The sequence below is a fragment of the Dermacentor variabilis genome, chromosome 8 (genome assembly GCF_050947875.1).
Source record: "Dermacentor variabilis isolate Ectoservices chromosome 8, ASM5094787v1, whole genome shotgun sequence".
NCBI classification, from domain to species: Eukaryota; Metazoa; Arthropoda; class Arachnida; order Ixodida; family Ixodidae; genus Dermacentor; species Dermacentor variabilis.
Window position 1 is genome coordinate 105,059,741 of NC_134575.1, and position 22,515 is coordinate 105,082,255.

Here is a 22,515-nt window from a genome sequence, read left to right on the forward strand (position 1 = left end):
GGCTCGCTACGTGCTTGCGCGCGGTTTTTCGAGCGCACATTGGTGTGCGCGTGGTTTCTGCACTAGGCTTTTATACAATTGCCAACAATCGCTTGTCGCTGCTCTGGATTGATTCGATACCGAAACTAGCCCTGCTGTGGAGTTGTGTCGTGCTATGTTTGCATGGTGAACGAGCACGTAAACAAACGCACGTCCCTATAATAGTGCTGTCGCTTGGGAGCACCTTCAAAGGTAAACATGGATGAGCGTACGAATCAGCTCATTATACCTACGTCCGCTGCTTTCTTTGTTCATGTTGTAACGGCACGTTTATACACATGAAGAATTAAATAAGCGGTGGAAGAGGAGGACTTTGCTTTTGGTCTGGCGGCCTCTCCCCATCCAGTGCTTTAGTGCCAAGCTTTCTCGTATCCCGCCTTGTAACAAAGTGTCATGTGTGTAACTTAGCATCCGTGATCGACATTGTAATAACAATAGTACGGTGGATAGTGTGTCTGTGCTGTTTTTAAGATATCAGTTACGAAATACCCAGACGAACTCTACAGACTCGTGATGTTTACACCGAAAAGAACTCTTTTTTTTTTTTTTTTTTTTGGTTGAGCGAGGAACATATGTTTCACTTTGTGGAAATTACGTACTGGAGTGCTCTAGGCCCATATACCTTGATGTGTGTATCGTCATTAGTCTTATTTGTTTTACTGTGCTACTGCTGTCTTTACAGCTTCTGCTGATTTTAGTTGTGCCCATCAAGATCTAGCCTTCTTCTGCATCGTTGACAACATTTAGCCGCAAGTGCTGATTGTTGCTTGTTGGCTTAGTCCAGGATCTGGTATGTGCATTCATTTGCCCAAGGCATGCTGTTGCTTCTAAAGCTTGAGCTGATCCAGTAAAGGAAGATTAAATCGAGTAATGCATGACACCCTATCACTGCATGTTGTGCTATACCAGTGGCAAAGCATATTCAGATTTAGGCCAGTAGTGGCCAGTTATCTGTTGGAAGTTCCCACAATGCATTAAATGCGCATATCAAATTGCCTACACCAAAACACTTATAGTATTGTACGGCACTTGATGCCTGATGCCATCACAAGAGACACAGTAGAAGAATCCAGAAAATTTGTTTCCAGCTTTCTCAAGAGAATAAATCTTGAGAAATAATCGTGTTGCAAACTATGACTGATCGTCCTCAGCTGCGAGCAGCTGAGGACTCAGCTGTGAGTCCTTGTGGGACTACTGTTGCTTTCCAACGTACCTTGTGTCAGGTGCACTATCACTTGCCAGTTGCATCCTCAATGTCTGACTCATACTCGTAAGACTGTGTCGATGTCTAAAATGCATTTGCTGTGCCACAAGCGATGCCTGTGAACGGTTGCAAAACTCTTAGTATATATTAGGTCTCAAACACAGGAAATGCTAGTAGGCCGAAACAATCACATTTTTTTCAGCATCAGAAATATTTCTGCAGGCCTGCAGGTATGCCTGAATGTCTCGGTGTTTGTCTGAGTTGTGATCGGAAACTGTTGCCGCATTGTTCTTATGGTCATATATTATTGCAACTTTGCTACTTGCTCTGGGCTTTATGTGTAACAGTGTGGTGTACTCTGAATTTCATTCTGGCATGGACATGTGGCTGCTATGAAATATTTTGAAGTGAATTTCTTTGGCCCTTTCGACCATTTTAGTTGTTAGTTGGAGGTATGTAATGGTTGGTGGTCGGACTTGGCAAGCAACACTTTCGTTCACTGGGATTGTTCTTTCGTTCTTTCACGTTCTCATTTGTTTGGCCTATTCGCTTACATTGACATCATTGTGTATGGTCTCTGCACATTTTTTCTTCGCTGAAGTTCACACTCTTATTTGCTGAAAAAGGCGCCACCAATCTTACCAACAAGAGCTTGGGGCCTGCACTCTTGGTTGCTAACATTGCGCATCTTTGACAAAGTTTTGCCTCACCTCCGTTATTACAGCAACTCTTCTCTTGAGGAGGTGTACACCATTGTTTATAACCTGCAAGAAGGTTAAGCATTGTCATTGCCTCACTTGGCATATCACATCGTGGCAGATGTGTCAAACATGAATTAAATTTTTTGGTTGTATGTGTCAAAACTACAATCAGATATTGCGGCACGCCGTAGTGGCACACTATGGATTAATTTTGACACCCTGTTGTACTTCCAAGGGTCCCTGGAATGGTTTGGGACTGCCGTGGTTGCTTAGTGGCTAAGGTGTTGGGCTGCTAAGCACGAGATCATTGCACGAGAAAGCATGCTTTCTTCTACTGATTGGGGAAAAAATGAAAAATACTGCTCTACTGAGCACATTCAAGCACCTTAGATAGTATTGCTTAATCCAGAGCCTTCTTGTCTGAGTGTTGTTGTAGCCCTTATGTTGCTCTTTATTAATGTTGCACCCAGTGAGTCTCTTAGTTATGTCTAGATCATGGCCCGTGCTGACCATGCTCGTCAACTTGCGCGGGTTCGTCTACAAGTCTCTCAAGACAAACAGAAGCGACACCACGACCTCCGTCACCGTGATGTCCATTTTGCGCCCGGCACCCTCGTGTTGCTTTGGTCACCATCGCGTAAAGTTGGCCTTTCTGAGAAACTGCTTTCCTGTTATACCGGCCCATATCGCGTGCTCCGCCAAGTGACCGATGCCACCTATGAAATTGTTCTAGCCACGCCCACTACGTCCTCCGGTGTGACAACCAGTGACATTGTCCACGTCACCCGACTCAAGCCCTACAACTCTCCACGTGCCTTGGATATTTAAAAGCACTGTGACGGCACTTTTGCCGCCGGGGGTTAGTATTGCGATATTATCGGTAGATACCCGAGAGACGAGCCGCCGCGAGGACGACGACGAAGTGGGGCTGTGCCCTTGGCGCGAGAAAAAATGTCAGCCTGGCGCTCTGGCTCCAGTCCAGTGTAAATAGCTTGTAAATAGCCTCTTCCGTCTGTATCTTTCTACACGTAACAATATATTTAATAGAAGCGATGATATGGCTTCCTCTGATTTATTAGCATAGTGGCAAGCACCACCTTGCATGGCCCTGTGAAAGGTGTGATGCATCGCACAGTGTACTCTTTGATTCAACTTGCGTGGAAGGGCTTTGTGGACCCTAAATATGCTTTTGTGAACCCCTATTTAAGAACTGCTGCTGCATAGGATAGAATCGTTAATCAGCGCTACTTCAGCGATATTGCAGGTAGACAGCACATACTGAAGAGCTGGGAAGGTTGGGTCCAGCAACAAACGTGTCCTAAATCGTGAGTGTGTGCACTCTTGTCACACTCTTGTCAGCACATTTGTTCGAACTAAGCAAGCAGTACTTGGCTATTGTCATTATAATCAGTTGCCCAGGTGGGAAGTCTTAGCAGTTCAGCAATAGTCTCACTAGTTTCATCTTCCAATCACCATTCGGCCTTTTTTTTCGAGTTTTCAAGCAGCCATGATGTGATCATTGTTTGCATGTACATGCTGAGCATGCCACACCACCTATGCGATGCCAGTGACAGGCTTCAAAGTGCTTAATAAAAATGGTAGGCAATCTTAATTTTTGTCTTGGGTATGTCTTAGTGGCACTCGTACCTTGGCGTTGTTCTTTAAGGAGACAGTTGCTTGAGCATCGTGTCAACATTTCTGTTGCGCGGCCTTCATTCTGGCTAAAGACAAGAATATCGTCCATGAGGTTGACGAGTCCTGTTAGTCTGCTCAGGATTTTGGACGTGTGCTTCCTGAAGTATTTCGGTGTTGATATTATGCCGATCGAATGGGAGTCTTGCAAAGCGCAAGCATCCAGTTGGTGCTATGAATGTCATCAGCGCATGGCATGTCGGGAAGAGCGAGATTTAGTGGAAGCCGGAATATACATCTAGTCTTAAAACAACTGTTGCTTTACCTAGCTGTTAGCTCACCCTTTTCTGTCCCTACGTATCCTCCCAGTACATACTTTGAGTGTTTTCTGTTTACATAATAAACTTTCTTCGTTCTTGAATCAAATATGCCTTGTTTAGTTCTTTTTCACGTTTTTCGCATTAATTCATAGCATCGCCTTGTCGCAAAATAACATAGTACCAAAATGTATTTGACACGTCGAAGCTACCTACTGTCTTCATGTCCCACTCATGTTCCTTCAAACAGAAAGATTTTTAGTGTATATGATTAAAAAATATACAGTAGAATCTCGATAAACGGAAATTAGTGAAAAGGAATCAACGCTTAAACGGAACAAACGCCTCGCAGTTGGTTGGTTTTGTATTAAGGCAATGTAAAAAAAATCCTGTTAATCGGAACTCGAATTTTCAGACCACCGTATAAACGGAACCGAAAACAGACTTGAAACCGCAACTCGACGTTCACGCAGAGCCCCATCGCGGTACGCATCACTGTCTTCCCACTAGTACTTCTAGTATGCCTGTCTAGTATGAGTGGTGCCATTCAAAGAAAACTGTTGCGAGAGCTCAAACAAGCAAACATAAAGTCCTTTTTCACAAGCCAATAAATCGCAGTTCCCACTGATTTCCGCGGAATAAGTGGACTATTGAGATTGTTTTTTAAATTTTAGTAGTGCTCTGAAAAAAAGTTCATTGCTTACCGCTTTTGTGCAATAAAGTTTGTGCCCATAGCGTACCGTCCTTTTTAATACCTAGATTTTGCATCTGAGATCCGCTTCAGCGGAGACTGCCAATTGCGCGAACGCCTGCCTCATCGGGACCAAGCAGTCTGGAACGGATTGCGAAATCCTGAACCTTCTCTCTCTAAGCGAAACTCCTGATAAACGGAACATATTTTCCTGGTCCCTTGAGGCTCCGCTTAACGAGAGTCCACTGTACTTGCTGAGGCATGCTTTCACACTCTTCTTGGGAACGGTGAGCTTAGGAGCCTGCCCACCCTGAGCTGCAGCCACTGTGGTTGTGGCAACCACAACATCAGACCACCTCGGCAATGCTAAAGCTGATAAAAAAAAACTACCAGCAGGAATTTTGAGCATACCTCTCATTACCATGCATTTTTTAACACCTACTAAGCCTGAGAAAATTTTAACTCTTTGAAAATCCGCCAAGGGAATTTAATGCTCAAAACTTCAAAACTCATTGCATGACATTGTCAAAAGACAACTGAATGCTTATAAAAAAGGCTAGGAACAAATTACATCAATGAAAACCATAAACCTGCTGTCATGTCCTAATAACACGCAAAAATGAAAGTAAGCATGTCGTTTCATTCACATTAGAGTAGAGTCGAACCCAGTTATAACAATATTCAAGTGGCACAAAAATTCCATTGTTATAATCAATAATTGTTATAACCGGGTTGCGTGAAAAAATCAAAACGGGAATGGTGGGTAGGCCAGTGCCCCTCCCCACCACCTTCCTTCATCTAGCTGCTGATTGTGTTCCCTCATTTAATTGCTTCCTGGGTGCTCAGATCATATGTAACAAGTCGTGGCTGTCGGCGTTAAAGAATGGCACTGCTATAGCAACTGCAAAGAGGGGTCACGGTTTCAAGCAATATGCGAGGTCCGCCGAGGCATCGCTCCGGCGGCCTCAAAATGGGCCTGTTAAAGAAATGTGAGAAGGTTGCCGCGACAGCCTGTTGGCTTAAGAAATCCAGGAGAAATGCTGAGGCAAAATCGCCACAAGCATCTCGCCACGTACTTCTCACTGGCTTGCACGAGGAAACCCGATGTCTGTCAGCCTTGCAGACTTTACATGAAGCTTGCTGTCCAAGGCATCCAGGTGGTCCACGCAGTGCAGCATGTTTGAGTAAGCTGTTAATGTGTACGGCAGGTAACCGATGCTCTATCAGGGTTACTGAGTTGGTACCAGTGGAACTGATGTGCAATCGTAGACAGCAGACAGCTAGTGTGAGAAAATAGAAAATTTGCAAGCACAGGATGGTATCGGCTGGCACAAGAGATAGGGAGATTGGAGATCTTACAGTCTACACTAAGTAGGCTGATGGCGATGACCTCAGAATGTTGCAATCACTTTTCATTAGTTGGACTACACCAATAGCTTTAATATGTATCAGATAAAAAAGTGTCTGAGATACACTTTGCTATCGTAAGCCTTCCACAAAAAAGAGGTTGCCCTGCTTTCATATATTCAGTGTGGATTGTCCTTTTGTAGCCCTTTAGGAATACTGAACCAAAAGGGACGTTTTGTGTTCCTTGGCTATGTGTAGTAAAGTGCCCCTTCATTTATTCTGTTGTTTTATTTACCTTGTGTTCTTGATGCTGTAACAGGACTGCAATAACCCCAATTATTTTTTGCAGGCCTCGCAAATGTGATGAGCCTAGCTGAAAGCATCGCGGCCAAAACGGCATGCCACAGCCCTTCCAAGGTCGTCGGTCAGGTCGAGGTTGGCACACAGTGCAGCTTGCCTCTTGCTGACAAGTCTGTTGGGTGCTCGTTCAAAGCAGGGAGCGAGTCTAGGAGCGTGCAGACTACGGAGACTGTGGATCAGTTAAGCTCCACCTCAGGTGACCAGCACTTCTCTTACATTTGCTTACATGTGTGGGTGTTGTAAATGGCTAAGTCTGCCTAGCTTGGTACAACTTGCTCAAGTGTGTTTGACATTGCTGCCGACGACAAATTATCAGGCTTGTGATCCTTGTCTGCATACAGATTGGGGCAAAGTGCAAAAATAATGCTCTACTGAGCACATGAAGCACCTTAGATGGCAGAGCTTAATCCAGAGCTCTCTTGTCCTGGTTTTGTTGTAGCCCTTACATTGCCCTACAATAACGTTACACCCAGTAAATCTTTTATTTATGTCTAGAACGGTGTATTAGTGTAAGAACGTGAATATAGATCAATGTGGCATGGCTGTTGACCCCTGTGTTTAGGGTGAATAAAATTGAAACAAAATTCTTTAATGCAGTCAACTATAAAACATACTTCGGTTTATCAATATGCTCATTCATTGAGGGAGGCAGAAACCACACGGGAACTGTCAGGATTCTTTTCCAGGGACAGCTTTGAGTCATGACATCCCAGGGCACATCATCGATGATGACTAAGCAGGACTAGGCATGCGCAGCGCTGTCATTAGGCAATAAGCAACATGCACTGGGCACCTGAGGTGCACGCCAGCAATCACTCGAGTCCACCTGTAGGCGTCTTGAGGTGACTGTCGGCGATATGTTCGTTTTGGTCCTCTCCCATTGATAGCAGCTTCAGGTTTTTTGTGCCGTGTCTGCAGGCTCCAGTGGTTGATGGGACCTCTTCTGTCCCACCAGTTTGTCCAAGCGGAGAGGTATTCTTCCTCAGCACTCCTGTTACAATGTGCTACAAGCTCATCTACCTTTGCTGGTGCGAAAAGTGAAGTCGTTTTCCTTTGAGAAATGAGACACTAGTCAGCAATTCAATTGCTTTTGCATTGAATTGATTGTGCTGTCATCAGGAGATATTGTGCACGGTGCTCAGAAAAGAATTCCGCCAGAATGTCTGCATGTTCATTGCCAACAGTGTAGCCATTGCACAACAAAGCTTATACGTAGTGAAAATCGACAGTTGCTCGGTTTACTTTCTATTCATAGAAACCAAACAGCGCACTGCCACAATCTTGCTTTGTGCTTCCACCCATCTTACCACATTGTTTTCAAATGCAGTTATATATTCAACCCCTGACATGTTATTTTTGCACACCTAGCAGTATTAACACGTGTTTAGACAAAGTTTGCAGAGTTAATGTGTTTGCCACAATAATGACAAAAATGATGATGCTTTCTCCATTTTATCAACTTGAAACAAGCAAATTTAATTTTGTTTCACAGTATACAATGTGGCAAACACAGGAGGATTGTGCTAAATTTATCTTGTGACATCTGACCGAGGCCTAACCTCCCCTTGGTAATTCAGGCGCATGCAGTTGTAGCGTAAGATTAGCAAAATGGTTTACAAAATGTTTACTGGTACAAAGTGGAATTCGAATATGTTCTTTTCACAGCATAATAATGATACAATCGCCGAACAGTTCTTTTTGGACACCCGATTTTCTGGGCCTGCCCAAATATTTGGACTCTGCCATGGTACAGTCACTATACTGCATATACTTATGTATAACAACGAACGAAATTTTTCATGTTTGAAACAGTTCTCGTTTTATTTTTCTAATTTTTTTTCACGATCGCAAGTCAAAAACAACACTGCCGTCATTTTGTTTTCCTGCAGCCTCGAACCAGCGTTGTAGACATCCTGCCTGCCAATTAAGAGCTTCCATTTCCAATACAGTCTTAATAGCAGGCCCCACTTGCTGCACTCTTCCGCGAGCCTTTGCGCTTTCATTGCGGTCGGCACACGTCAGTCACGTATGGTCAGGGATAATGTATGTACCGCCTCTCATGTGCATTGTGGTTTTTTTCAGCTGCATACCATGATGCTAGGCTTAGCACTTCAACAACCAATCTTCTTCTATCGTTTCATTGCCACCTGCTACCAGTGGTACTGACACCGCCTTCGTCGTCTGCTTCCAAGTCGACAAAGGTTTCAAAGAGAGAAAATTGTAGCAGATTCACAACGAAAAAGAAGGCCACCATTATCAGGAAAGTGCAAAGTGACCTGTTGCAATCGGGCGTTGCAAAATAATTAGAAATCTCGAAACAGACAATATCAGACTACATAAACAACCAGGTGAAGGATTTTGGAAGCTGCCTAGAAATCATCTTGATCCCGACAGAAGAATGTCAGCCAAGGTGCCCACCCAAAACTTGAAGCTATCCTGATGTGGCTGAAAGCGATGATCGCCGTGCAAGTGCTGGTGTCCAGTGATGCTTTAAATCAAAAGGCAGAAACCGTGGTGCTTCAGGTGAACATTGAGGGTTTTCAACTTACTGATGGCTGGGTCCAAAATCTTAAAGGGCCCCTCACCAAGTGTGGCCCCTCACCAAGTGCGTATATCGCAAAAGTGCATCCACGTACATCGCACTGCTGTGATTTTGCCTGTAGGACACGTGACTTCCAGAATTATTCAAGGCAGCATTCATTACTTGTGTAATCTCTTGCTTCAATAGACGAATTAAAGTTAAGAGAAATAATAACATAGTCATACTGAACGTCTGCATGTTCTTGTTTTACTTTGCATGTAGCAAGTGAGATGTACTTCCGTTTTGTCTGCTTGTTCCCACGTCGTGCTGTCGCACGTGCAGACAGCGAAATTTTGTCATTATCTACTGTGTTCCAGAATGCAAGCATGCTCTGTGAGCTGCTTCTGTCTGCCTCAGTATTCGCATAGCACTGACTTGTACCACTGGTCAGGTGTTCTTGTGCATAGCGCACAAAATTGTGGGGTGCATGAAATGAGACAAACACAACAGCTCGCGCATGATGCCATCAGCGGAAGTGCGCTGCGCAGCAAGAAAGAGAGGGGGAAAAAAATGCGCCTGTGACGTTTGCGTTATCGATCCTTGAGCTCCAGTATGGGAGAACGCAGGGAAGGAATTCCACTTGTGGAGGCTAGAAGGGGCAAGTAGAGAGAGTGTCTCTCTTGGCAGTGGCCCTTGCCTCCTGAAATTGTAGGTTCGCGGCACTGAAATATTTCTATCTCGGCTATTAATGAACCAATCTGAAAAATTCTTGTGGCAGAATGCTCCCTGGAGGGCATGTAACAACTTCTAGCGTATAACCAAAATTTGCTATGTGGCCTGGTGGGGGGCCCTTCAAGAAGAGTAGCAACTTAGGCTTTAAGAAGATGTACGGTGAAAGTGCTTCCATGGCCGAGTCGGCTGTTGAAAGTTATCGTGGTAGGATACAGTCATTGCTCCAGCAGTTAGTGTCAGAAGGCACATTTACATTATTTACTCAATTCTATCGCGCCGTCGATTATAACATGCCGTTTTCTGTGACCAAAAAGAAGGGGGGGAATAACCGCTCCTGATTGTAACGCGCACCCGTTTGCCATGACCTAAAAAAAGGAAATTCTTTACAGTGCCGCGCACCTCAATCTTTCACATTTCCCAAGCCGAAACGCATAGCTTCTGCCGTCCGCCACTGCATGTACCCCTCCCCCCCCCCTCCTTCCCCCGTGGCAGCGACTGCATGAGAGCGTGCAGTGTTCTTCGGTTGCCAAAGCGCCGGCTTGCTACCAGTGAATCAAAGTGCACGCTTCCCAAGCCGAAACGCAGAGACACCTTCAGTTGACTCGCTAGCAGCATCAACGGCATCAGTCAGTCGCTGCCATCTCTTCGCTGCGCAACGTTCCTATGCGCCTACACGCTGCCTTCCGCGACCTGCCAATAAGCAAGGCAGTTGCACCAAGCTACGCTCCGTTTGCAGCGGCTGGTGCGAAATGTTCCGCACGAGACGGATTCTCCGAGGCTCAGACGGTTTATATTATAATCCATCTGCCTTTATAAATAATTTATTCTCAGCCAGTTCTTTCTGAGCCTTGAGCGAGGCAACCGTTGGAAGTCCTTCATCTGCTGCTGCTGCTAAACGAGCTGCCTGAGCAGAGGCCCAGCGCCAGAATCCAGAGGTGCGCTACGCCAAACCAGGCATTGGTGCAGCAAGTCGAGCATATATCCAACTATTTCTCCAACCACAAAGCTTCCTTCATGAAAATCAAAAACTTGGAGTGGAGTGTTTCTTGAAGAAGGAATATGTGTGAAGAATAAAAAGTTGTCTGTAACTGTACAGACATGTCCTGCTCGAATTCTTTGCCTCAATATATCGAAAAGCCGAAACAGCTAAACAGCTGTGCTCAAATTTCACATTTGGAAGTAACGTAATCATCGGCAATTTTTTAAAGAGTGAATTACTGTTAAGTTGGCGTTCATAATATCTTGTATAATAAAAAAAAAATGGAACAATAAGTTGGAGAAAAAATACTGGCATCTTAGCATAATACATATTGAATGCATTGCTCCAGAGAGTACTAACTTACATACTGTTTCCTCTTTGCAATGGGGCAGTAAGTTATGGCTCAAAAGCACTTCTTTTCTTGCTCAAGACAGGAATTTTTCCTGCTCCGAAAGCAGCTCCAAAAGACCAAGTGTCGCTTCCATCACCATGTACGCTTGCCTCCCTTGTTTTTATCCAGCTGTGTTTAGGTTATGTTTTGTTATACCTGTTGTATATTATAGTACTTTGTTCTGTTGGACAGCCCAAGGAGGCGCCCCAACATGTATGTATATATATATATATATATATATATATATATATATATATATATATATATATATATATATATATATATATATATATATATATATATATACACACACACACACACACACACACACAGGGTGTCTACCAACCGGGAAAACCGGGAATTCTCAGGGAATTTGAACAGTCTGGAAAAACTCAGGGAAAACTCAGGGAATTTGTGCTTCTGTCAGGGAAAATTAGCTGTAACTTTATTGAAAGGGAACGAAAGTCGTGTTAATGCTGGCTCCAGTAACAGAGGAATCGCAGTGAATCGTCATTTACGCCGTGTCATCGGCACGATGTAGCCAGAGTAGTTAACGACCGATTTTGCAGACGCTTTTTCGGACATGCCCGATAATTTGCACGGCTTTGCGGCACCACCACGTACTCCATATAGTAAAGGTATGTTGCCCTGACTGCACGTCTGAAATGGCATTAATCAAAGCCGCCACCGCCGCCATTTTAATTATCTCGCCTCCTCGAACTGGCACTATCGCACGCAGATCCGCCGGCAGCCGTAGCCACCACCACGGCAACGTTAGGCCTAGCTGCTTCTACGTTCGCTGTTAAGCTTCTTGCCGTGCGGTGCCGTGTTTTTCATTGAAAGAATTCGCCGCTGTCAGCAATGGCACCAACACCACGTTTGTAATCTTCGCCATTGGCTTCGAAGCTCGCAGAGCGCACACACCGCGTTTCGTAATGCCAGTCTCCGAAAGTTAGCTTCGCCTCATTACAGCAGTGTTAGGCGGTGAAGCTTAACAAGCGGGGGAAGGGGCAATTGTCGCGGGACACAGTATGTATTCCTTAAATACACGCGCGTGCACCCCCATCTTCTGTCACAGTACGAGCACTGATATGCCTCATAAGTTTACTGGCAGGCCTTAAGAACTTTTGCGGACGTGCCTGTGCCAATTTTAGTCCTTATAGGCAGTTAGAGACATGCATTCATTTTTTTCGGACTGCCCGATTTTTCGGATGTTTTTGCGGCCCCTAGGGAGTCCGAAAAATCGGACGTTGACTGTACAACTGACTAAGAGGATGCTTCAAATGATCCATAGGGTGAACGTGTGGCAGAAGGAGCATGAGAACAGGAAGGACCGACGTCCTGAGGAATTAACGGGAAATTAAGCGTTCCGCCACCTCTTTGAAGGAGCTTGAGCTCGAAAAACAAAGCGTTGGCTGATGCCGAGATGCAGGTGTCCCCCATTCAAACCAAAATAAGCTATTTCAAGCAGTGAAACTCTACACTGAGATGTTTTGTACGGGCTGAGAGTATGTCATTGTCAGGACAGTTGAGATTGACTTCCCAGCTGCTGAAAGAGAATCTTAGTTGTGACAAAGTTCAGGCCTCATACCGATGAGCTTGCTATCAGTTGATAGAAGTAGCTCATATTCAAAAAATATTTACCTATGTATGCATCTCCTTACATTCGTATTTGAAAATGTTCGACCCAATTTGCAATGGGTTTTATCAATTTTTTCACTGTTCATTTTACTAACACCTTCCTTCTGTTTTCTTTTTAAATAAAATAGATATTACTCCTTACTATTCAAACTGGATCAAGTCATTTTTTTTTGTTCCAACATGCTTACTAGAGAGTGACAGCATCGGGCAACATGGTGTCAGCCTTTCTTGACATAAAACGAAGTTCTGGCTCATTCAGGGAATTTAGCAAAAGTGCTCAGGGAAAACCTGGAAAACTCAGGGAATTCGGAAATGTCAGCTTGGTAGACACCCTGATATATATATAAACACCCTCACTGCTACCGAGGGGTAAGTTGGGCACGGTGTGGAAATAGTGGGTGTGTGTGTGTTGATTATTCGGTGCCACCGCCGATGCCCGGTGCCTCCCTTCGCAAACACTACAATACCTTCACCTGCTGGTGTGTTAAAATAGGTTGCACTTTGCAAAAGAGGCGGTTTGCTTATACTATTCCTTGTCAGTTCCAGCAATCATTTGCAACTATATTGTGATGGCAGAGCACAAGGAGCAGAGTGCACTCAAAAAGAAATTGCCATATTTTTTCACCTATAACTCGCACCAGACATCATAAAAATTTTACAGTAAGGTGAGGATCGGGGTGCGGATTACCGAAATTTCGACTTGCAGTGTAGCTCCGTGGCAGCACAGCGTGCACTGCTGCAAAGCCACACTTCAGGGCAAGCTTCTCATCTACTTACACTTTCGTTATGTCCTGGGCCACCCCACCATTTCTCTAACCCTGTGTGTTGAAGCACCGTTCTTCCTTCCTGTATTGACGGTCATTCTCCTCCTCTGCATGGGTCACCATTTTCCGTTTATCAGTTTGCGAATAGAGCACATGGCATTGGCAATGTAGAACTTGGATCACGATAAGCCGTGCTCAATGGCCTAGCTCCTGTCTCAGAAAACAGTAAAGCTGGCTGAAGATATGACATGAACAAGTCATTTATCCCAAATGGTCACTTTTTTGTAGACATCAGAGGGTTGCTTGCAGTTATTTTGTGGGTTATATGCCTGCATTTTTTTTCTTTCTGGGCATTTTGGAAGAGAATGTGGGTTGCATGTGTTGGTGGGTTATATGGGGAAAACTATGGTATTTCCTAGCTGGCTCCTTGCAATCCCAACTTACAAAAACATTGCCGAAGTTCAGTGTTTCATCAAGAAGAAATCCACTAATGAAGTCTCATGTAAAATAAATTTGTTGTACCAGTGAATGATAACAAATTTTGCAAGTGCCAAATAAGGCCTCCGGGCCTGAAGTGCTCATTGAGTTTAAGAGAGCAAGCTTGGTGAAAGCATTTTTCAAAGTGTTTCTTGAGGCTCAAGGAATCTGAGAGAGTTGTCAAGCACTCCACATTCTGTCACTTACGTTTTTTTACTTTTCTTTAATATACATTTTATAAGTGACTTCACAAACAGGTTCATGAAGCATTCAAATGCAGAAATATCGAGTAAATTAAAAAGGACAATTAGAAATTCTTATGTTTCATCATACTTCAATAGGTAGCGAGGCACTGGAAGTGTTAAGGGAATACATCTACTTAGGGCAGGTAGTGATGGCGGAACCGGATCATGAGACGGAAATAATCAGAAGAATAAGAATGGGCTGGGGTGCGTTTGGCAGGCATTCTCAGATCATGAACAGCAGGTTGCCATTATCACTCAAGAGAAAAGTGTATAATAGCTGTGTCTTACCAGTACTCACCTGCGGGGCAGAAACCTGGAGGCTTACGAAAAGGGTTCTACTTAAATTGAGGACGACGCAACAAGCTATGGAAAGAAGAATGATAGGTGTAACATTAAGGGATAAGGAAAGAGCAGATTGGGTAAGGGAACAAACGCGAGTTAATGACATCTTAGTATAAATAAAGAAAAAGAAATGTGCATAGGCAGGACATGTAATGAGGAGGGAAGATAACCGATGGTCATTAAGGGTTACGGACTGGATTCCAAGGGAAGGAAAGCGTAGCAGGGAGCGGCAGAAAGTTAGGTGGGCGGATGAGATTAAGAAGTTTGCAGGGACGACATGGCCACAATTAGTACATGACCAGGGTTGTTGGAGAAGTATGGGAGAGGCCTTTGCCCTGCAGTGGGCGTAACCAGGCTGATGATGATGATGATGTTGATGATGAAGTCGCCCTGAAGATCTCTCAAATAATAAATAAAAAAGATAGCTTGTCATCAAATTTAGCATCTGTGTTGTTTTTTGGCATTTCATAATAACTCTTACTTACTTTTGTTTTATTGGTGCAGCATCAAGGCCTTCTATTTTGTCAACTGCCAAATGTGACAACTCAAAGCAAGGATGCCTCCATCGATGTCACCTAGGTGACTATGAGGCTGATGAACTGTGTCATCTGGAAGCACATGCCAGCATCCGTAGTGGCGAGAAGTCATTTCAGTGCCCTTCATGCCATAGGAGCTTGTCAAACAGATACAGCTTAAACATTCACCTGCGCATCCACACAGGCGAGAAGCCATTTGAGTGCCCTTTATGCCCTCAGAGCTTCACACAAAAGTGCCACCTCAAAGACCACCTGCGCACCCACACAGGCGAGAGGCCATTTGAGTGCCCTTCATGCTCTCAGAGCTTCTCACAACAGGCCCACCTAAAAGCCCACCTGCGCTCCCACACAGGTGAGAAGCCATTTCAGTGCCCTTCATGCTCACAGAGCTTCACATACAAGGCTAATCTGAAAGTTCACCTGCGCACCCACACGGGTGAGAGGCCATATCAGTGCCCTTCATGCTCTCGGGGCTTCAAAAACAGATATGACTTAAAGTGCCATCTGCGCACCCACACAGGTGAGAAGCCATTTGAGTGCACTTCATGCTCTCAGAGCTTCTCACAACAGGCCCACCTGAAAGCCCATTTGCGCACCCACACAGGTGAAAAGCCATTTCAGTGCCCTTCATGCTCTCAGAGTTTCTCACAACAGGCCCACCTGAAAGCCCACCTGCGTACCCACACAGGCGAGAAGCCGTATCAATGCTCTTCATGCTCTCAGAGCTTCTCACACAAGTGTCACCTGAAAGTCCATCTGCGCACCCACACAGGTGAGAAGCCATATCAGTGCCCTTCATGCTCTCAGAGTTTCTCATACAAGGGTCACCTGAAAGTCCACCTGCGCACCCACACAGGTGAGAAGCCATATCAGTGCCCTTCATGCTCTCAGAGCTTCTCACAAAATGGCCACCTTAAGAGACACATGAGGCGAGAAGCTATTTCAATGCCCATTATGCCTTCAGAGATTCTCGTTGAAGAATGCCCTGAAGACACACTAGCGCATTCATGCAGGTGACTGGCCACATAGTTGTGTCTGCTCCTGGACCTTTACGCTGTCTCATCACCTAAGCAGACATAAGAGATCACAGTGCTATGATACTGTAGGGTAGGTCAACAACCATGTTGAACAGTAGCCCGAAATATAAATGTATATAAAATGAAATGTAAATAAATATATTGTGAGCATTATATTACCCCTTCACCTTCATCATCTGTATATATTCATCATCATGGCCAGCATCATCTTCTTCAGCGCGTGAGCTGCGAAATAAACCGTTGAGGCTTAACAGCTGTTTCGCAAGTGGTGGAGGGGCGGGGTATTGATCCCCGTACCTCTCGCAGAGCAACGTTCAGAGCGAACGTTGGGAGCGCCAAAAATCTGCCGAAGCTGGTGTTTAAATGCCACCCAGTCGGGCAAGGTGCTCTCGCGGTTGAGAAACCAAGTCCTGGCAATGTCAGTGAGATAGAATGCGACGTTGCGAGGCTCGTGCATGTTATCCCACCGGTTAGACTCACTCACGCGGTCATAATTGTCCAGCCAGTCATCAACATCGTCACTACGAAGGCCAGCAAACATGGTGGGATCGCGCTGCCACGTGCTGATGGTCCATGAAGGAACGGCCGGTGGGGCAGAGACGGTGACGCCAGACGCTCCTGGAGGATCTTCTTGGGGCATGCTGGCGGAAAGGTGGAGCAAGCGGTGGCTTGAACGAAGCTCCAGGGAAACTCGAAGGCGTAGAGGACCAAGGAATCGAAAGCAGCCTCCACCATTTGCGAGACAGCTGTTAAGCCTCAACGGTTTATTTCGCAGCTCGCGCGCTGAAGAAGATGAAGGGGTAATATAATGCTCACAATATATCTACAAATGTGTAGCATGTTGCATGTTGTTCTACTGCATCAGGTAGCACAAGTGTCTCCATGTGCTCATAAGAGGAAAGTTTAGCTCAGGCCCAACTCTGATGCTGCCTATTCAAATAGCAAAATGCAGCAACACTTTTCTGAGATAACCACTGAGCCAATTATTACGAAACGTGTTGCTTTTGAAACTAAAAGTTAAATTCTAGTGACTGCTAAAAATAGAATGTTTTAAGGCCTTCATGTTATAACAGGAATTTAAAAGATTTGAAAAAATTGAAACAAGAAGTTTATAAATTCATAGCTCTACACCTAGAATAGATATAGTAGTTTTGTAAACTGCATACGGTAGATCATCCAAAGCGGAGAAATTTGATGTATCAATTTATATCTTTCGTGAACTTGCTACATTGTTTATCAGGTTTTTGCAAAGTCCTACTCGCATATTAGTGCTATATTTGAAAGCCTTATTTAATATATCAGTTTTGTCCGCTTTAGATGTCCTATTCAATGCATTTTACAGAATTGTTATATCATTTTTCATTGCTGAGTTAGAGTTGTAAACTTGATAGTTTCGTTATCTGAAAATTTGTGATTTTCAACAATTTTTAAAAAGATTCACGGCTTAAATAAAAAATTCACTGCGCACAGTCACTAGATTCTAACTATTTCTTTTAAATGCAACAAACCTCATCAAATTTGGGGCAGTAGTTGAGAACAATTTCTCCTTTCCCATGTATTTTGATAGGAGCTGCCGAGCTAATGCTTTCTCTTAAATGGTCCCTGAAACACTTTTCTGGGGTCATCATATTCGCTCTAGATCTTTTCTCAAGATGTTATAGAACACAGCAAAAAGAATTATGAGAACTGATCCATATGAAGCCATTATAGCTGAGAAAAAGTTGAAACTACTGTTGAACCTCGATATAATAAAGTCTGTAAAATCAGCGATTTCCTTTGTCATATTGTGCTTTTTATTTTTCCAAAATATTCAACATTTGTTATGACCTCAGAAATTGCCGTTTGCATGCCCCTACAGAATATGTATGTTAATTGTAATAGTTATTATTACACTACAGATGTCTGAATGATCTGATTTCTATAAGTACTGTTTTTTTTTCCGTATTGTCTTTTGGTACATATGAACTTGTTCTGTTAGACCCACTCATGTATTTGTTTCTTCTAGGTTCTTGGTTAAAACACGTTGGTGGGCTACTTTGTTTGAATCCATGATACAGTGTGTAAGCGCAACTGAACAAGCGCATAGAAAGAAACAGGTACACAGAGACAGTGCTGACTAGGTTCTGGTATACATGGTTCATCCTGGAAGTGCTTGATGTTACTCTATTCGCACCTTTTTTTACAGATGGGTACTTTTTTAGAGCAATTGATTGTTCAGTAAGCATTCCACTGTCTGTCTCATCAGAGCACCAAATAAAGGCCTGTGTTTAATGAGTATTCATTGTCTGTTCCTGGTATTTTAATACTTGAATGACGGCATGCAATATAGAGATATTAGCATTTTATTGTACAGTATCTGGCATTATAAAAGAAGTGATGACAGTTGTAAGTTCATTATTAATACAGAAAGAACTTGTTATAACTAACACACATGAGTAATTTTAGTCTTGAGTCAATTGTCAAGTCCACCATGCCTCATTCATTCCTACATTTTATTTCAACTACTCTATCTGCATTCCTATAAGCACTGGTGTGACACATATGTAGAAATATTTGGATAAAATTTACATTTTGAATCAAGGATACATCTGCACTGTATAATACATATGTGCCCAGAAAGGAAGTAATTGGGCTAATCCTGTTTTTTGAAGTTTGAAAAGATTCTTTCTGAACTGCAGTTGTGCCAGTCTCTGGTAACGAATTTCCTTACAAACAATATTGCGCACAGAACATGTCCTTAAAATAATAAATCCAAGAATTCACTGTTTTAAGGGTGTGCGAATACTATTTGATGCTTTAGATAGGCACTTCGTAAATACAAATATTTTCCAATAGCCTTCGAACACTTAAAACATTACCTGTGCACAAATAAAACTCAGATGGAAAAAGAAAGCATGATAAATGTCATCCCCATGGGCATAGTCTTGGCATAAAATATCAGAAAGGGAGTAGTAGAGACTATACGTTTCTAAGGGAGCGAGGCTTTCCTGGCTCTACAGGGATCACTGCGCTCTCTGAAGAGCCGTTTGTATGCAAGCAATTTCCTCATTCGTTCCTTGTGCTCCATCTGTGCTTCTAGTAAACAATGCTTCATAATGTGCGGTAGAACTACAGGAACTTGCCAATCTTATGAACACCAGGATGTGCCCTTTGTTTTGCACATATTATGATACTAGCTGTTCATTATTCAAAAACTATTGGAAACGTATCCTACCTTTGTTTCACTTTTGGCAGTATTCGATTCATATTCCCTTTAATCCGAAAAATTGCTTCTATATTTGGCAACAAGTACCTACATGTAATAAATAAACATGCAAGGCTTTTTTTTGCTAGTTTCACTTTTAAGGATTACCTCCACATCCACTCGGCGCATTTGGTGACACATACGCCTTCAGACTTTGGCACGTTACATCCACGTGAAGAGGCACTTGTATCAACATGTGCCCATTTCAGTGCAGGTTCTTCTTTCAAAGCTTGGTTATTTTTAACTTGTGAACTCAAATAGCAATTGTCTATCAACACTGTTATGTGATATAGGTGTCTGCGCATTAAGTCAAATCTGAATTGGGAATATGCATGTGCATGCAGTATGCTACATGGCATTCTGTTACACAACGTTACCATATGCTCGGACATGTTCAGCTGCCAAGGTAATTCATAGCATGTTCCAGTATAATGTGACTAGTCATTTCATCCTGTTTTAAAAATATAATGAAACAATTTCTGAATGCTGATCTGACGTGACACATGACACTCACAACATCACAGTACCACAGTCAAGTATGTTATCACTTATGTAGGCACGCATTGCTTAAATTGTTTAGTTATATTAAGATATAGCTGAGGCTAGCTGTGCTAATGGTTGCTGATATATTTTTGGTAATCAGTTCCTTTATGTAACGGCTCAACAACGAAGTGCTTGTTTATTCACTATGCCTACAAAAGATTTCTGCGCACTGTGAAATACTTAGTGCTAAATTGTGAATGTTGCATGCCTTGCTAGGACATGTTCTCCAAGTAAATCACTGCCCAATTTAACATCCTTGTACATGAAAAGACGTTTACATGTGCACAACAAAAGTTAATTGCGTATTGTCTTTCTTAGTAGATGCACTAAATTGTGTGAAAATTCCGTTTGGCTAAGTAGAGCCAATATATGTATGCCTTGTTTAGTTCGAGCCAAGCTACATGTCCGAGGCGTTTAGAACATAAGCAGTGTAAATGCATCGTGAATGAACCTACTTAGTTGTTTTGTTGGAGTGGTCCTTTTGTCTACAAGTGTGTGGAAGCAAAATGACATTACCAATTCTGTTCTATGTGCAGGCTCTGTTCACCATAAGTGACATGGATCACTTCAGATTCCGTTGAAAATTGCGCCAGCATACAGGCGTTTCTTAGGTAAAACAATGCACATACACAAAGCAGGCGCTCTCAAACTTTTTGCCTTTGGTGATAGCCCGCCAGCTTTCGCACAGTGCTGCACAACCCCTCCCTTCTGGCCACGGCGGCCGGAATCCCTGCCATGGCGGCCGCTTTTCAATGGGGGCGAAATGCGAAAACACCCTTGTGCTTACATTTAGGTGCACATTAAAGAACCCCAGGTGGTCGAAATTTCCGGAATCCTCCACTACGACGTGCCTCATGATCAGAAAGTGGTTTTGGCACGTAAAACCCCACAATTTAATTTTAATTTTTAACCCCTCCCTTCCTTTTCCTAGTCATCTGCTTACACACAGGATTAACACAAGGGCTCATTAATGCTCATGGAGAACGGAATGGACATAAGAGGGGCGTTGCTTCACACTCAATGCTGTGAGCGCAGAAAAGCTGGCATATCTCGGAGGAAGGATTAGGGCTGGGGGGGGTTGGGGGGAGCCTTTGCATATGCCTTTGGATATGCCTTAGCATTGCTGCCGCGTCTGGGTTTGGTCTCCAATATATGCAGTTCGATGTGTTATCTTTACTCTCAAGGGCCATTTCTGTTGATGAGGTACGTACGATGATAAATGGGCAATTCTTTTTCTGCTCTCCGGGTTGCACTGTGCAGGCGGACCATATGGCTGCCTCCATAGGCACTGTGTGCCATTAACGGCCTGTTCATGCGAACATATGTGTCAGATGCACAAAAGCCTATAGTATCTTTTTTGCAAAGAAATGTTACCTGGCACTTGCATTCAGGAATGGTCTTCGGTGTATCAGCCGCAGTGCTAAGCATAAATGCCCGCATCGCATGAAATGTATCAGCAGTGGTGTAGCTAGGTTGTCTGGCAACCGGGGCCCATAGGTCTTCTGTCACCCCCCCTCACAGGTGTAGCCGGCGGAAAGAGGAGTGTCTTCAGACGTACATGACACCCCCCCCCCCCCCTTTGGGCCCTTGCACCCGGGGCCCACACTGCCCCCCTCCCCCTGTTGCTACGCCACTATGTATCAGTGACCCTTGCCCTCAAAAAACACTTATTTTTATTCTCTTTGGTTGCCAACTGGCTTCACGTCATTATGAAACTGTATATATGCATGCAGCCTCGTTTCACTGAGATACTGCAACAGACTTAAAGAATGTGTTGTCCATAATTCATTGTTCATAATATTCTGCTTGATCACTGTTTAATTTCACACCTTTAAGTACACTTTTGCAAGTTGTTTTTGTCCCAGAGGCCCAGGGAACGTCTGAAGTAGATGGCGGGCATCAGCTGGAGATGCATGAGCGGAGCACTGCAAACAGTGGACAATGTGTATGTAGCGCTGACCCCAGGCGAAAGTAATGGCTGATTGGCTTAAAGTCTCCGGACAGAGACTTATTCCACCAGAGAAAGATTGTGGGCAATGGAGCAGACAGGCAGGGGGCTAAGGGCACAGGTGTCACATTGGATGATGGATTTTCTGCCACTATAAACAGAGCGGGGTCAGCGGGACAGGAAAGAGGAGATACGGATGTCAAGAAAGAGTCAACAGTGTGGTTCACAAGGTCATTAAATGTTATGGTTATGACTATATGTCTTATGACTATATGACTTATGACTATATGGTTATGACTATATGACTATAATGTTCACGAGTGTAGAATCGTAAATTTTTGTATCTGATTAGAAATATGCAACGTTTTTTTTTCCTTACCTACGCTGAGCCTGTCAGTGTAGATGTGGGTTATGGTGATGCTAGGCAAGTGGCAAAGGGTTTCTGTCTCATCGTGTATAACCTGCAGCTCAAATAATAAGGGATCTGAAAAGTCCTTTGCATAGCTTGAAGTGGCTTGGGTCTCGGAGTGTGTCAGGTTTCAGAAAGCTAGTTGTCTTCTTCTTGAGTTAACGCCATGTCTGCGTGTGTCACAGAGCATCTAGTAGGTATAGAGTCGTTTCAATTGTTGCAATCTGTTGAACTCACCGACAGAGCTTTGTTGTCTTGTGAGTGGTTGTAGATGTATAATTCCAAGGTGAAAGATTGTCCAAGTTTGTATAGTCGTGGCACAATTTCCAAATTTTGGAGTTGTGCACAACATGTGGAGCTTGCAAGTGGAGTGCAAGGTCACCTTTTTTCTCTTACACTCTCGTTTTGATAGAAG

At 43.7% G+C, this 22,515-nt stretch overlaps 1 protein-coding gene across 1 annotated transcript; it reads left to right on the plus strand.

Moving 5' to 3' along the window:
- Positions 1–32: 32 nt before the first annotated feature.
- LOC142590508 (uncharacterized) lies at positions 33–18,231 on the plus strand. The gene is made up of 4 exons (XM_075702689.1): positions 33–231; positions 722–829; positions 6,281–6,487; positions 14,888–18,231. The coding sequence occupies exons 3-4, from the start codon at positions 6,295–6,297 to the stop codon at positions 15,934–15,936; spliced, it is 1,242 nt and encodes a 413-aa protein (XP_075558804.1). The 5' UTR covers positions 33–231; positions 722–829; positions 6,281–6,294; the 3' UTR covers positions 15,937–18,231.
- Positions 18,232–22,515: the final 4,284 nt, after the last annotated feature.

Coding starts and splice junctions, on each gene's coding strand:
- LOC142590508 (XM_075702689.1), top strand. CDS start 6,295: ATGAGCCTAGCTGAAAGCATCGCGGCCAAAACGGCATGCCACAGCCCT. Junction 6,488..14,887: donor TCAGTTAAGCTCCACCTCAG/GTGACCAGCACT, acceptor TTATTGGTGCAG/CATCAAGGCCTTCTATTTTG.